This window comes from Leishmania braziliensis, chromosome 22 (genome assembly GCF_000002845.2).
Source record: "Leishmania braziliensis MHOM/BR/75/M2904 complete genome, chromosome 22".
NCBI lineage: Eukaryota > Euglenozoa > Kinetoplastea > Trypanosomatida > Trypanosomatidae > Leishmania > Leishmania braziliensis.
Genome location: NC_009314.2, coordinates 232,500 through 245,760, shown reverse-complemented (window position 1 = coordinate 245,760; position 13,261 = coordinate 232,500). Strand labels below are relative to the sequence as shown.

Genomic DNA, 13,261 nt, shown 5'->3' with positions numbered 1-13,261 from the left:
AACGACGACCGCGAGGATCGTCGTCATTCTCCTCGGCCGGCGGGAGCGCTGTTGTCTTGGTCGATGACAGCGTCGCGATAGCAGCACCGCCTCTCTCGTTGGCAGCTCCCGCTCCAGACAACCTCGGCACGCGCCGCTCACCTACCAAGCGCCTCGCTCTCCTCGGCCTCATCGCCCTCGCGGTACCTGCTATTATCATCGCCCTTATAGTGTGGTGCATTTGCCGCCGCACGCGCTACAGGCACAGGATGAAGGAGCTGCGCCTTAACGGTACTCGTTGCCCCGGAGAAGTGGATGACGTGGACATGGGCAACGCCGTCATGGGCGGCGATTGGCTGAGCCTCGACGCTGTCGCGACAGGCAGAACTAGGATCGGCGCAAACCGCTCGTGCTTCTTAATTTCGGCGCCGTCGACGGCTGCGGGCATCTGCGTGGACGGCATCTTTGATCCGATCGGACAGCAGGCTGTAGAGGCGCGGCAGCGCAAGCGTGCGCGGCGCGTAGCTGTGGCTGCCGCCGAAGCCGCCGGCAGCCCGACGAACCGTGTCGGGAACAGCAGCAGCGGCGGCCTTGCGGACTCGTTCGGTGATGTCTCCGGCGCTGTAGAGTCGGAGATGTGGTCCAGCGATGAAGAGGGCCGTGCCAATGTCTATTCACTGAGCGGAGGCACCGGCGGCGACGTTGGCGGTGCGGGGGGTTCTGCCCCAATATATGCAACGTCCCTCGTTCTGCCGGGAGCTGGGGCCACGGGTGCCGGCGCTTCGTTGGGAGCTGGTCCGTCCCTCCACGGTGGTGCTACCGCCAGTTCCGCGATAACAGTCGTGCCACCACTGGCTCGCAACTCGCAGTACTTCAACGACACGGCGCGTGTGCTGCTGGGTCGCTACAGGGCAAAGAACGAGAGTGGTGGGCAGCAGATGCCGCCGTTAGCGTTACCAGACGGCGGAGGAGCTGCGACGCAGAGCCTACAACCAGCCGCGGGCACCGAGGTCGGCAGTAGCAACGCCGTGTTGAGCAAGTCCTACTCGGCCTTTGAGCAGATTCTCTCGTCCACCGTGGCCCCGCTGCAGGTAGGCCGTGAGTTCCACCAGCGCGGTGACAGCGCGGACAGCGTTGAGAGGCCGAAAGGTCTCGCGGCGCCTGTACCACGGGACGGGGACCGTGCTGAGCGGCACGCTGAGAACGAAGACATCGAAGGTGAGGAAGAGGAGCACGCCTTCCAGGATGTCGAAGGGCTCGGTAACGAATACAAGGACGAGGAGTACGAGGACGATGACGACGGGTCGCCGCAAGGCCACAGCAGCGGCTCGTACGTCCCAGGCGCCCAGTCCGCCACACGCCCTGCACCGCGTCGGTCCCTTCGCTAAGCGAAGGTCACGCGAACAGGGAAGGCGGTCTCGTGCCTGTCGTTCGTGCGGCCTGGCGTGCCGCTAGCGGCGACGTCTGCACGGCCTTTTTGTTTTTTTTTCGGCCCGACTGTGAGAGACGCATCGGGGACGTTTTCTTCTCTGGTCTTTTATTGTCTTTGCGCTGCGCCCGCCCCGCAGTAGTGTGGGTGGGGGGAGAGGGCGCCTCGGTGCGCGGCTCCCCGGGGTTCAGCGCTCTGCTCTCTCTGTGCGGGGTAGCCCGGCAGCTCCTCTATCCCGGCCAATGCGGGACCACCCCTGGTGGTGACAGGGTCAGGGACATACGGCGTAGAGGGGCGTCAGAGCGTTGCGTTGGAGCGACCTGTTACAGCAAACAGGTCTGTGCCATTCATGTGGTAGGTGAAGTGTTGACGTGACTCGAACGTATCCCATCCAGCCCTCGCTGCCTGCTGGTGGGGAGCCTGAGCCACTCTAGGGGGGGAGGGCGCATCACGTAGTGACCCGCGGAGCGGGAGGTGGGCCGAGGTTGAGGAGGATGCCGTGCTCCGATGGCTGAGTAGGTGTTGCTGCAGTGCGTGCCCTACGGCTCTGTCGCACCACGCGATGGACCCGTCAGAGGCCAGGGGCAGAGTGGCGTTGCACACCTGCTGCGTGGCCAAAAGCGGACATGCCTGAGAAACTAAAATGGCGTTACTGCCGTTTTTTTTCCGCGATGTCTGCGGTGGTGCTCTCTCCCGTTCTTCACTTTGATGTGCGGATGGATGAGGTCAAGGGGTATGTGGTACCGAGCGTGCGGAGGTGGGAGGGAGCGAGAGATGAAGGGCGGTCGCAGCGTATTCCACTCTGACGGATCTGCGGGTTTCATTCGTTTTGGTTTTCTCTCCATTTCGAAGAAACGACTTTGGTGGGTCGCTTGAAGTCGAAGTTGTTTTCTTTTCGCGCGTTGCACACGTGCTCTGCGGCCGACGGGAGGGGGACATGTGTGCAGCGCACTCTCAGCACGGAACACCATCACACGGCTTTATGTGAGGACACTGGTCGAGGCGGAGAGTGGACTTAAGGGGTAAGTAGGGAAGGGTTTCCGTGCATGCTGGGTACTCTATGGCCTCGACGTCCCCTTTCGTTCAGTACAGCTTTTATTTTTCAATCTGCTTACTTCAGGTGGGGGGCAGCGGTGGTGATTAACTGAACGACAGGAGTACTGACCAAAGGTGTCGTGAACGAGGAGGAGACTCACGGAGTTACCCTCGACACGTCACAGCCACCCTCTTTCCACTTCGGCCTCCTCTCCGTCTTCATACACAAGACGGAGAGGAGGACGATGCCGTTGCGCAAGGGTTTGCTTTCTGCCTTCACCACATTTCTGTTTGGTGTGTGTGTGTGTGTGAGCGTATCCGGCTTGTTGTGTCTTCCCTCCACCGGCCCCGTATCCCAGTCCTCCCGTTTTGTGCCCTCATGTCTTTCGCTCGCTCTGCTTGACCAACTACACAATCGAAACACACGGGAGTCATTTATGTAAAAAAAGGGGGCGGAACTGCACTTCTTGTAGCCCTTAACCTTCCCCTACTGCGGCTTTGCTCCTTCACCTTCGTCAGAGTCTTCTGTCGGTGTCGCAGCCCAGCGTCTCGCCACGGAGAGGATGCTGCGCGCCTGTTTATGGGATCATATGACGCTTCCATACACGCCGCCGTCACCGTGCGTACTCTTCTACCTCGTGCCAGGCGACCCAGTATGGCGTGTGAGCGTGCCGAATGCTCGCGGCGAGTACCCAGACCTCGTCCCAGGGCTACCCTACCAAGAATGGCATGGCATGGAGCCGCACTACCTGCAGGAGTACGCGCCGCCGTCGCTGAACATACACCAATCGGCTGAGGTTGCATGGGAGGAGCTACCGACACCACCCTTTGACGACTTCAAGCGTTTCTTGGCATCATCGGAGAACGCCGCCGCGAAATGACGCAATGGAGTCTTCCTTTTCAGTCCTGCACTCACGCCTAGGCTTGATGCTGTGTTGCAGAGGTCAAAGAACACTTGCGAGGGCGAGTAGCACACAACAAAGATGGCAAAGAGGGTGGTGGAGAGCGGGTTATATGACCAGATGCTCACTCCGTGTCTTTTCGAGAGCCATGGAGAGGCAGTCGACTCTCTCGCGCTTTGAGGACCTGAAAGACTGCATGAGTCGACTCTGCTCTACTGTGTGCGCGTGTGTGTGTGTGTGTGATGCTGCGCCGCACACGCGGCCTTGTGTGAGCATACAAGCGCACACACGTGATATGAACCAAAACAAAACAGAGAAAGGCGAACGAAGGCCAACGGCCGCGGTCATGTGGCAGCGGATGCGCGTCTGGTGCAACTTTTTGTTTTGCGCCTCTCCGCCTTCCCTGTGGAGACCCCCCCCCCCCCCACACGCTGCAACGCATAGTAGGAGGCCACTTGCAGTAACTTCTTTCTCCCCTTGCTTGAAAGCTGGGAGGTGCTGAGCGCGTCGATTTCCTTCTCCCTTCTCCATTTTTCTTTTCTGTCGTCATCGCTTTCCGCCGCGCTCTGCCTGTTCCTCCAAACATGCTACACGAGGCAAGCACCACCGCCTCTTGCGCGTGCGAAGCGATCAGAAGAGTTGTAATTCTCATCCGATACAATCACCCACACACCAAAAAAAAAGCCGGATCGTCTGTATTTCAATACGCAGACACGCTCACTACTCTCATCACCGCACCTCTTTGCCTTCACGCACGACACCCGGTACAAGTGCGGCTGGCCCAATGAGTATCAACGTCTATCAACTACCCATTGAGCAGCTCGAAGGCCTCAAGGAGCAGCTGGACAATGATGTGCGTAGCCTTGGGGCAGCTTACGACGGCCTCTACAACGGCCGCACTCGCTACCAGGACAACCACGACGTCGTTGTCCAGTACGGTGCCCTTTTGGAGAACGCGGCCAACAAAGAAGCGGCGCAGGAGGTGCTCGTGTGCATGACGTCCTCACTCTTTGTACGCGGCACCGTTGTGCAGAGTGACAAGGTACTGGTGGACGTCGGCACCGGTTACTTCCTGGAGCAGTCGATGGAGCACGCAAAAAAGTACTTCACATCTCGTGCGGCGCAGATCAAGGAGAGCATGGACCAGATAGAGAAGACAATCATGGTGAAGCAGCGGCAGCAGAACCAGGTCATTGATGCACTCCAGCAGAAGACACTGGCGATGCAGCGCTACCGCGAGGGGCACGGGAATGAGTGACGAGTGTGAGAGGGAAGGGGAAGAGCTGCCGGAGAAGAAAGATGTATGGATTTTAGCGACTCCACCTGCGTGGCACGCACTCTGTGCATCTCTTTAGTGACGTCTACCCCCTTTACCCCCCTCGCCATCTTTTTTTTCCCTTCCGTCCAAGGGGGTCGTTGGTGTCGTGCTGATGAGTTCCGTGCCTGCCAGTGTGTGCTCACAGCGCATTTGGGTAGTTTTTCCGGATGTTCTTCTCGTAACCAACACAGCGTCATTTGTGGTGTGTATATATGGATGTGTGGGTGGATGTGAGCTCCATTTTCGTTTTCCACATTATAGCGGTGCAGCGAAGGTACTGTGGCTGCTCTGTGCGGTAGCCACTACCACGTGTGTGCCTTTCTTCACCTTTCACCTCATCTTCTCTCTCTTCCTCACCTCCCCCCCTTTTTTCGCTGTTGCTGCTTTCTCTATATGTGCGTGCGTGCGTGTACGCGCCACTGTGTACGCAGCAAGTGCGAAGAGAGCTGCAGCGCTTGGGGGAGGGGGAGGGGAAGGGTGGAGGTGAGTATAAAACTTGGTGTGGCCTACATAACGCAAACCGCACGTCAAGAAGACTCGACACGCAAGACTAGCGAAGAAGGCTGAGTAGGGCACCCACATACACACACGCTTGGACTCGTCTCAACGAGGAAAGAGGAGTGGGAGGGAGGTGCACTTCTCTTTGGTCTCGCCACGACTTCAGAAACTTGAAGGCGCCGCCGCAGCGACAAATACACGCGCAACTGCGCTTTGCCTTTTTCTTTGTCGCGGCGCCGCAGGAGCGTGTGGCTGCTGCGGTGCCCTCCCCTTTTCTTCTTCGTGTCGCATTCCACCTCGACGCATCGAGCTCCTGTGGTCCCATTGTTGGCTGAAGCGCACTCCGGTGCGTGAGGAGCAGGCCAGGGTGTCATGAGGATGCGCGGCGGATGGGCCTGACCGTAGACGCCCTACTGCATTGGTGCGCAAGGCTCTCTCGCCTGCTTTCGCTTTGTTCTTGCAGAAAGGGCTCTCCACCACCCGTATCGACGCCCGTCTCATCATCTCCTCCTCGGTCAACTTCACTGGTCTCTCCGGCCACAGTTCGTATGCGTTCACTCCCTCCCTCCTTTCCCTCTGCTCCCCCCTGGGGCTGCCCTCTAACACTCATCTTCACAATACACAAAGTCGCTCACGCACAGAACACACACACCCACACACACACACACACACACACACCCACACACCCACACACCACACACACACACACCCCACACACACACACACACCCCACACACACACACACACACACACACACACCGCACCTGCCGTTTCTCACCGAGCACAGGTCGCCTACTTTACCCGCGAAGATACACACCAAAGGTACAGAGCAGAAAGGACGAGAGTAATTAAGCACCCATACACACGCACAACCTAGAAAGGAAGGCGAACTCAACTTATCATCAGAGCGACCCAGCAACACCTAACCAACTCCGAGAGAGACGTCCTGTAAGACGTCTCAACGCCATACCCCCTCACCCTCTCTTTCACGCCTTCCGCACCCCAACACTTAGTAAGCAAAAGACCAGAGCTCATCAGCACCTTCTCCACCTTGGGAACCCCCCCCCCCCCCACACACACGCAGCGTGTAGTGGAACTCGGCAATTGAGCTTCCTTTGGTGAGTACTTTGTCGCTGATACTCATTTTTACACTGAGCCGCTTCTAGCTTGCTCTCTCATTTCTCTCATTTCTCTCATTTCTCTCATTTCTCTCATTTCTCTCTTCATCGCTGTTTCCGTCGGTGTCGTTCTCACTGTTTGCGCATCGCCGAATTTTCTAAGAGAGGCGCGCCACTGTTACCCCTTTCACGCTTTTTTTTTCTCTTCTTGCCTATAAATTCACAGACAGAGACTTGGATAGACATATAGAGGTTTTGCATCGCACAGATACACCCACACACACACACACACACACAGATACCTGTACGCCTCGAGACGTACTCTGTACGAGGATCACACGAGTTGTAATACCGGGGCACCCAGCACTAGCGACTACATCAAGAGCGATAGAGCCGCCGCCACCACATTCTTTTGTTTCTTTCTCGCCCCTGCACCACTGATCGAAGAGGTTGTGAAGTGATTGACGCGTATAGGCGGTGAACCAAGTCTTACGCTCACGAGAGGCGCTTCTTCAAGACTTTAAAGCTGTGTTCTGATTTTCGACAGAGGTGCGGCTTTTATTTTTTCTCTTAGTGTGCTTTTCGGTTAGCGGGTGTGCTGCTTCGAGCACTCCCGGTGATAGTGCCCTTTTGGTTGTCTCTTTACGACTTCCACCGACAATTTCCACCTTCCGCAACCAGCGTGCTGACCCTCCTTCCCGATGAGCCACAGCTTCCCCTGTCTACCCTATTCCACAGAGTCGGCGATGCGACTAGGGTCGTATGCGCGTCTTCCAGACGACACAGCCGGCGAGGGCAGCAGCAGCAGCATGGGCTCATCAGGGCGGTGGGCGGATGCGCTTCTCAAGAATAAGTCACATGGTGTTGCCTCTGCATCATCAGCGGTAAGGGAACTCGAGTCGCAGTTCGCACACAGACCCCTGTCGCCTGATGGCAGCTGGGCTGCAAACACTGTCGCCAGCCCCGCCTGCGCGCCGCCGCGGCAGCGACGCAGTGAGGCAACCAGGGCCTCACAGAATCATCACGACAACTCGCATCACTGCAACTCGCTTGCCATCGGCGTCGCGCCTCCGCGCGCTTTTGCCGTTGCGGTGCATCCACCGTTGCCACGTGGCGCACAGCGAGCTATCAGTGGGGCAGCCCCAGCGCACACATCGGGTTCGTCAGCCACTGCGTCGGTGACCTCACACACATCGACGAAGAGTACCGCGCCTGCTTCAGCCATACTAACCTCTTACCAGCCTCTCAATCAAGGGTCTGTGCCACTTCCTCGGTCGTTCGTGACGGCTGCGCCCGCTGGCCCAAGTCACGCCTCCGCTCTTTTTGCCGTGCAGCAAAACGGATGCCACCCACCGAAGCCCGCTGTAAATACCGTAGAGCGGAGGTCGACTCGTGACAGCGCACCGGCGCCCAAGCATGTGCAGCCGTTTCAAGCACTGCCCCACACTCAAAGAGGGGAAGGCACTCACAACGGCAGTGGTGGTAGCAGCAGTGGGGGTGTTCTTACATCCGCGGCAACGCCCTACCCCTTCCCAGCCACCTACGCTTCATCGCCTTTTTTCCAGCGCGTGGATGACACTGCGCCACCACCGCAATCTTTGTCGGATGTGCCGCACGCAGCAGCTTCGATGGTTAGGGTCACCGCGCAGGACGACGAGAACCCAATGCTGCAGCTGCAAGACATAACGCCCATAACGAACACTGGTGACTCCCGACAAGAGTCTCAGCTGCTCAGCCACTCACGTGCAGCCCCGCAAATGGGGGGTGACAGTGGACTGTTCACATACGACCACGAGACTGCCAACCGCGATGGCGGCGCTGGCGCCACGCCGGCAGTTTCTTTCGTCACGGCAGGCGTCGCGGCCGGGGGGCCGTTGCCTTTCCCAGGCGTTGGGAACGCCGTCATCACGGGCGATGCACCACCTTGGAGCACGCTTCCGCACGCCCAGCCGCCACTGTGTTCAGCGACCCAAGTTCTTTCCCGCCAGCAGCCGATGTTCTCTCCGTGTGAGCGCATCATCAACCAAAGCGTGTCTGCCGAGCCCTTTTCCAAGTCCGCCTCGCCTTCTGACACGGCGCGGCTGCCTGGCACTCCGGGTGGATTGTCCACATCGCAGAGCGTAACCATGTGCAGTACTGGGAAGCGAAGGAGACGCGGTGGCGTGTCGGCTACTGCCGCCCACAATACTGCGATGAGCTCTACTGGTCCTTTGACGTCGCCGGAGAGTGTCAGCAGGCACTTTAGTGCCATCTACGCGTCATCGCCGCCGTCCTCGTCGGCGTACGCCAGTGGCCGTGACCAGTGCTCTTCGACTCTTCTAACCCCTGGCAGCAACGGACCTAGCTTCCAGACAGCATTTACCGCCAGCAGCTCTCCGTCTGCGTACGCATGTGCTCCACAGCAGTATCATCTTCCATGCCAGCAGTACCCCATCGATGGGTTTGGCGACCATGGCGGACCGTTTCCGCCGTCACACCTGACGGCGACGCCACTATCCACCTGGGCGCCAGGGCCGGGAGCTGCCTGTGCAACGACAATGGCGATGACAGTAGGCCAAGTACAAGGGAGCGCATCGGCAACCGCGATATCTGCACAAGACACTGCAGGAGGAACGCCAGCTTTGTCAGCTATTGCGCGTAGCGCGTCTGGAGTGTCTCTGGAGAAGCGGCTGCTGCACGCAAGCAGAGCCGAGCTGACGCAGGTCTTATTGGAGTTGGCGAGGTGCAACTGGGAGGCATCGCGCTTCATCCACTCCAAGGCGTTCTTCTTTGCATTTCGCCACAAGCACGGCGGTGAGGCGGTGGAGAGTTGTGAAGGCTGTGCAGCAGCTGCCTCGGCAACGACAGCAAGAGGCGCCGCCGCGGGTAAGAATGGCGAGCACCACGCTTACCAGGACGGATTGGGTAGTGGTGCTCTCTCGAAGGGTGTGGACATGCCCAACGGCGACCGTCCTCGTGAGCAGTCAGACGTGCTCAAGCAACCAGCAGCAGAGGCGGCGACCCTCAGCAGCGCCGCAGCGGTGAACGACCACATCATTGCTCGCTGCATCTTCCCAATGGAGGCGGCAGATGACGAGGATGGCGACGGCGACGACTCCTCGGCTATGGTTGGGCATCCTGACCCGACAGTGACGGAGGGCGGTACTGCCGATGCAACGATGCCGCAGCGCCACCCATGTTCAGAGGATCGGGCCTTTAGCACGGAGCTGCACCCGTGCCTCCGTTGGTACGGCGCGTGCCGCAACACAACGAGTTGTATTTACGCGAATGTGCCGCGCAACGTGTGCCTCAACTGGATTCGCGGCTCTTGCATGACCAACACCGAGTGCAATGGTGTGCACCGACTTCCTTCCCCATGTCCGCCTGAGATCCGCAGGATCTACGAGCTGAACCACGGCCTCGCGTGTCGCGGCACACCTGCCATAGCGTACGCAATCGGGGCCTCTTTTGGCCATGCCCTCCCTATTCCACCACCGTTTCCGCCCTGCATCTCGCCGGCACCAGCGCCGTTCTCGAGCGGAAGCGTTGCTGCAGCGGCCCCCGAAAATTCGAACGCGGATGCTCTCGCTGCTGAGCTTGCAGAGAACTGCGCTGGAGCCAACGCGGCGTTCGTCATGTGCGGCGGTATGACGGAGGAGCTGGGCGAGAGTGAGGGGGTTGTGCACACCCCTAAGAACCAGTCGATCCAGAAGGACACTTTCCTTGGTGGCGACAGCACGCCGCACCGCCGTCAACAGGGGTGTGACGTGGAACAAAGCATATCGTCGATGACAACGTTGGAGAAGTGTGGCGCCACCCATGCGACGGCTACTGGAGACGCTAGCTTGTGGGACTCATATGGCGCGGCAACCAAGGCGAATGCTGGAGGGCCGGTTGACCACGAAATGATGCAGTACACAGACAGCATCCTTGGTGCTGGTGCGGCGGACCCGCCGTGTTTCTTCTATGGCGGTGTGCCACTAGGGAGTCGGAAGGGTGGCATGGTGTCCTCAGCTGGCAGTAGTCGCTGTAGCACTGCTGAGGGCTGCGAAAGCCGCTTGGACTCCGTCAGCCGATACCTTGGGCCCCAGCTCGATCGCGCAGCTACGACGGTGCCTCACTGCGACGATGGGTGGCCAGACAGTGCGGTCATAGGATCGGCACCTCAACAGCAGCAGGCTGAGGCAAAGAGCATCAATTCCATCTGCCGTTGTATCTTCGAGGCCAAGGGACCTTTCCATGTGGTACCAGCTCGGCATGCTGGTGATATGACGGGGACATTGGCTGACGCAGAGGACGAGTGTGACTTCTCCGTGCCTACTGCAGGCACCCGTACGCGGGTGCAATCGCCGTTGTATCGGTGAACATAGAAGGCATAGTCAATGGTAGTAACATAGATAATATCTGCGTTTTAGTGTCTCTTTCTTTCACCATTTCCGTCTCTCTCCCTCTCTCTCTCTGTATGCGTCCTGTCTCTCTTGCCGTTGCTGCGTTCGAGTGTATCTGTGCGCGCCCATGCGAACAACATAGTGGAGCCGCCACCTTCCTCTTTGCTGGGGCAGTTGTTCCTCGTTGTCCTTCATGTTTTGCGCCTTCGTCTCGCTCGCTCTTTTTCCTGTGCCTCCAGGCTGTCCATCCCCGTAAAGCGTGTGAGACGCATGGGCAAGTAAGAACGAGGAAGAGGGGGTAGCACGCAAGAGGATGCCAGGGGAGGAGGAGGAGGAGGCACCAACAACTTCAGATACCCCCAAGTATGTGCTGAGCACCTTCAATCGGCTCAGCATCACGGGTGGTCCAACAACACATTCGTCTTTTTTTTCTTCCGCATTTTTGACTGGTCTTTTTGGGACTGATCCCTGTTAATCGCGAAACCAACTGAAACATACAACATCAGCGAGCAATAACACGAGCACACGGCCCCAAAGAAAGACGGAAGATAAAGAATGAGGTGAGGGACACGAGAAGACGGACGAGAGCGACGAGAAACCGCGAGCGTTCATTAGGTCCCTCACCTCTTTTCTCCACTCGCACCGCTTTTACCGCCGTATTGCACTTGTGAGGCGCAAAGAGAGAGAGGGAAAAATGTGCAAGACGAACACACACGCCCCCACACACAGGCCCAGGTGCTGTGCAAAAGTTGTATTGTTTTCCATCCTTGCCCCCCCCCCCCCCCCTCTTTCCTGCTGGCGCATTTACCCGGACTGCAGCACTCACCACTTCTCCCATTGCCTTCCTTCTCCTCCTTTTCGGAACGTACACATACACACACCTATACACACTTGCACCAGCATGAGGGTTCTGCTTCCTTGTGCTGCCTCCTCTTGAGATCAACTCTTCTTGCGCACTTCTTCGTGCTCCTGCCGCTCACCTTACAACCCTGTCATTCTCCCGTTTTACCTTCCTCGTAGTGTTGTCTATCGTATTCTCCGCGGAGGCTGGCTGTCCGGATCACTTGCACGCCTCTCTGTCTGTGTGTGTGTGTGTGTGTGTGTGTGTGTGTGTGTGTGTGTGTGTGTGTGTGTGAGTATCTGCGTCAAGTACGCGCGAATTGTGAGACTCGTTGTGGCCAAGACAGCGAGGTCCCTTCCCACTTAACCCCCACACAGGCGTGTCATAGAGGAGTCCATCGGCGATTAGGGAAAGCACAGGAAAGGGGTGGTGGTTCATCAAGGCGGTTCTTTGGCCTTCGACAGCGGTAGTTCAGGACACCTCTCTGCTTCTCTGAATACGAGCACGCACGTCTCACAGACACCAAGTCAAGGTGTTGCCGAGGATTAGCCATGCTGCTCACGCACCGACTGACGCTGTCCATGCCACTGGTGCGGAGCGGCTGTGGGCGACTCTCATGGCAGTCTACCCGCACCCGGGGTACGTGTTGCCCATCTCTTACTGTTGCTGCACTTTGTGCGTCCCATCGCTACCAGAGCAGCCCTGGCCCAACCAACGATGACGCTCGTGCCTCCGGGCCGCAAGTGGCGTTAACTAGCAGAACGGCGAAGGTGAAGTATGAGGAGGTGTGGCAGCTGTGGAATGAAGGCAATCTCTTCTCGCTGCATGTGGCGCAGATGCGCGACTTTCTGGCCGACGTCGGCATCATTGTTGATCCGACGGCAAAGAAGGCGGCGGTGGTGAGACGTATGGAGGCGTACCTGCACGACAAGGACAGCTCTGAGCAGCACGGCGGCGCTGCTGCCGCCGTGGGAGCTGCCAAGGGCGCAGGCAAGGAGGGCGAACAGGGCTACGGCAACTGGGCTGGCGCGGGCGCGACGCAGCCGGAGACGCTGCTGGATTTGGCTCAGGCAGGATTCTATCAGGGAACGGCAAACATGGTGCCAAAAGCATTTCAGCTGCTTACGACGGGCAGCTGCGCCGAGGCTGTTGTCAGTCGTGTGAACACCTCCACCTTCCCGGGATTTCCAGCCAACACAGAGTGCTACACCCTCTCTTCCTCTGATGCAACCGGAGCCCTACAGACGCGCTACAGCAAGGTGCTTCAGTGGTGCTTGCTAAACATGAACAACCTCCGCATGGATGGCGAGCTTACCGTGGAGCTTGGAAAGCTACTGCTCACTCCCGCAGCGATGCGGTACGGCGAGGCTGTCGTATCAGTTTATACGCTGCAGCAGCGCCTCCAGCTGACAAAGCCGTACACATGGGTCTCCACAGCGCCGGAGAGTGCCATTCCCCTCGTGGACGCGTTCTTGACGGAGCGTGGATTCCAGCCTGTTAGGAAGAACGCGCGTCTCACCTACGAGGGCGGTATCAAGCGCGCCAAGGACAAGCTTGAGGTCGTGCTGAACGATCAGATGAAGGTGGAGGGGGTGTATGGGGAGTGGGTCGATGTGCAGACGGCCTTCTGCACTTCTGTGGAGAAGCCGGACTGCCGCATTCTGCTGCGTTCGCGCCCTGCCGTCAGTGCACAGGACCGTGAGACGTACACCCGCATCCCTGTGATTGAGCTCGCTGATGACGATGTGAATGATGTGCTGCCGCCGGAGAACGC

General features: G+C 58.5%; 5 protein-coding genes across 5 annotated transcripts; all 5 read left to right on the top strand.

Moving 5' to 3' along the window:
• Positions 1 to 2: 2 nt before the first annotated feature.
• Positions 3 to 1,367, top strand: LBRM_22_0620 (3'a2rel-related protein; the record flags this gene model as incomplete). Its single annotated transcript, XM_001564931.1, has 1 exon — positions 3 to 1,367. A coding segment is annotated over one exon (1,365 nt), but the record flags the coding sequence as incomplete, so codon positions are not given.
• Positions 1,368 to 3,006: 1,639 nt separating this feature from the next.
• On the top strand, positions 3,007 to 3,324 carry LBRM_22_0610 (conserved hypothetical protein; the record flags this gene model as incomplete). The annotated part of the gene is made up of 1 exon (XM_001564930.1): positions 3,007 to 3,324. The coding sequence occupies one exon, from the start codon at positions 3,007 to 3,009 to the stop codon at positions 3,322 to 3,324; it is 318 nt and encodes a 105-aa protein (XP_001564980.1).
• An 805-nt stretch (positions 3,325 to 4,129) lies between these two features.
• On the top strand, positions 4,130 to 4,603 carry LBRM_22_0600 (prefoldin 5-like protein; the record flags this gene model as incomplete). The annotated part of the gene is made up of 1 exon (XM_001564929.1): positions 4,130 to 4,603. One exon carries the CDS (start codon positions 4,130 to 4,132, stop codon positions 4,601 to 4,603), a length of 474 nt encoding a protein of 157 aa, XP_001564979.1.
• Positions 4,604 to 6,980: 2,377 nt separating this feature from the next.
• LBRM_22_0590 (glucoamylase-like protein) lies at positions 6,981 to 10,622 on the top strand (the record flags this gene model as incomplete). The annotated part of the gene is made up of 1 exon (XM_001564928.2): positions 6,981 to 10,622. One exon carries the CDS (start codon positions 6,981 to 6,983, stop codon positions 10,620 to 10,622), a length of 3,642 nt encoding a protein of 1,213 aa, XP_001564978.2.
• A 1,416-nt stretch (positions 10,623 to 12,038) lies between these two features.
• On the top strand, positions 12,039 to 13,259 carry LBRM_22_0580 (conserved hypothetical protein; the record flags this gene model as incomplete). The annotated part of the gene is made up of 1 exon (XM_001564927.1): positions 12,039 to 13,259. A coding segment is annotated over one exon (1,221 nt), but the record flags the coding sequence as incomplete, so codon positions are not given.
• Between the last annotated feature and the right edge of the window lie 2 nt (positions 13,260 to 13,261).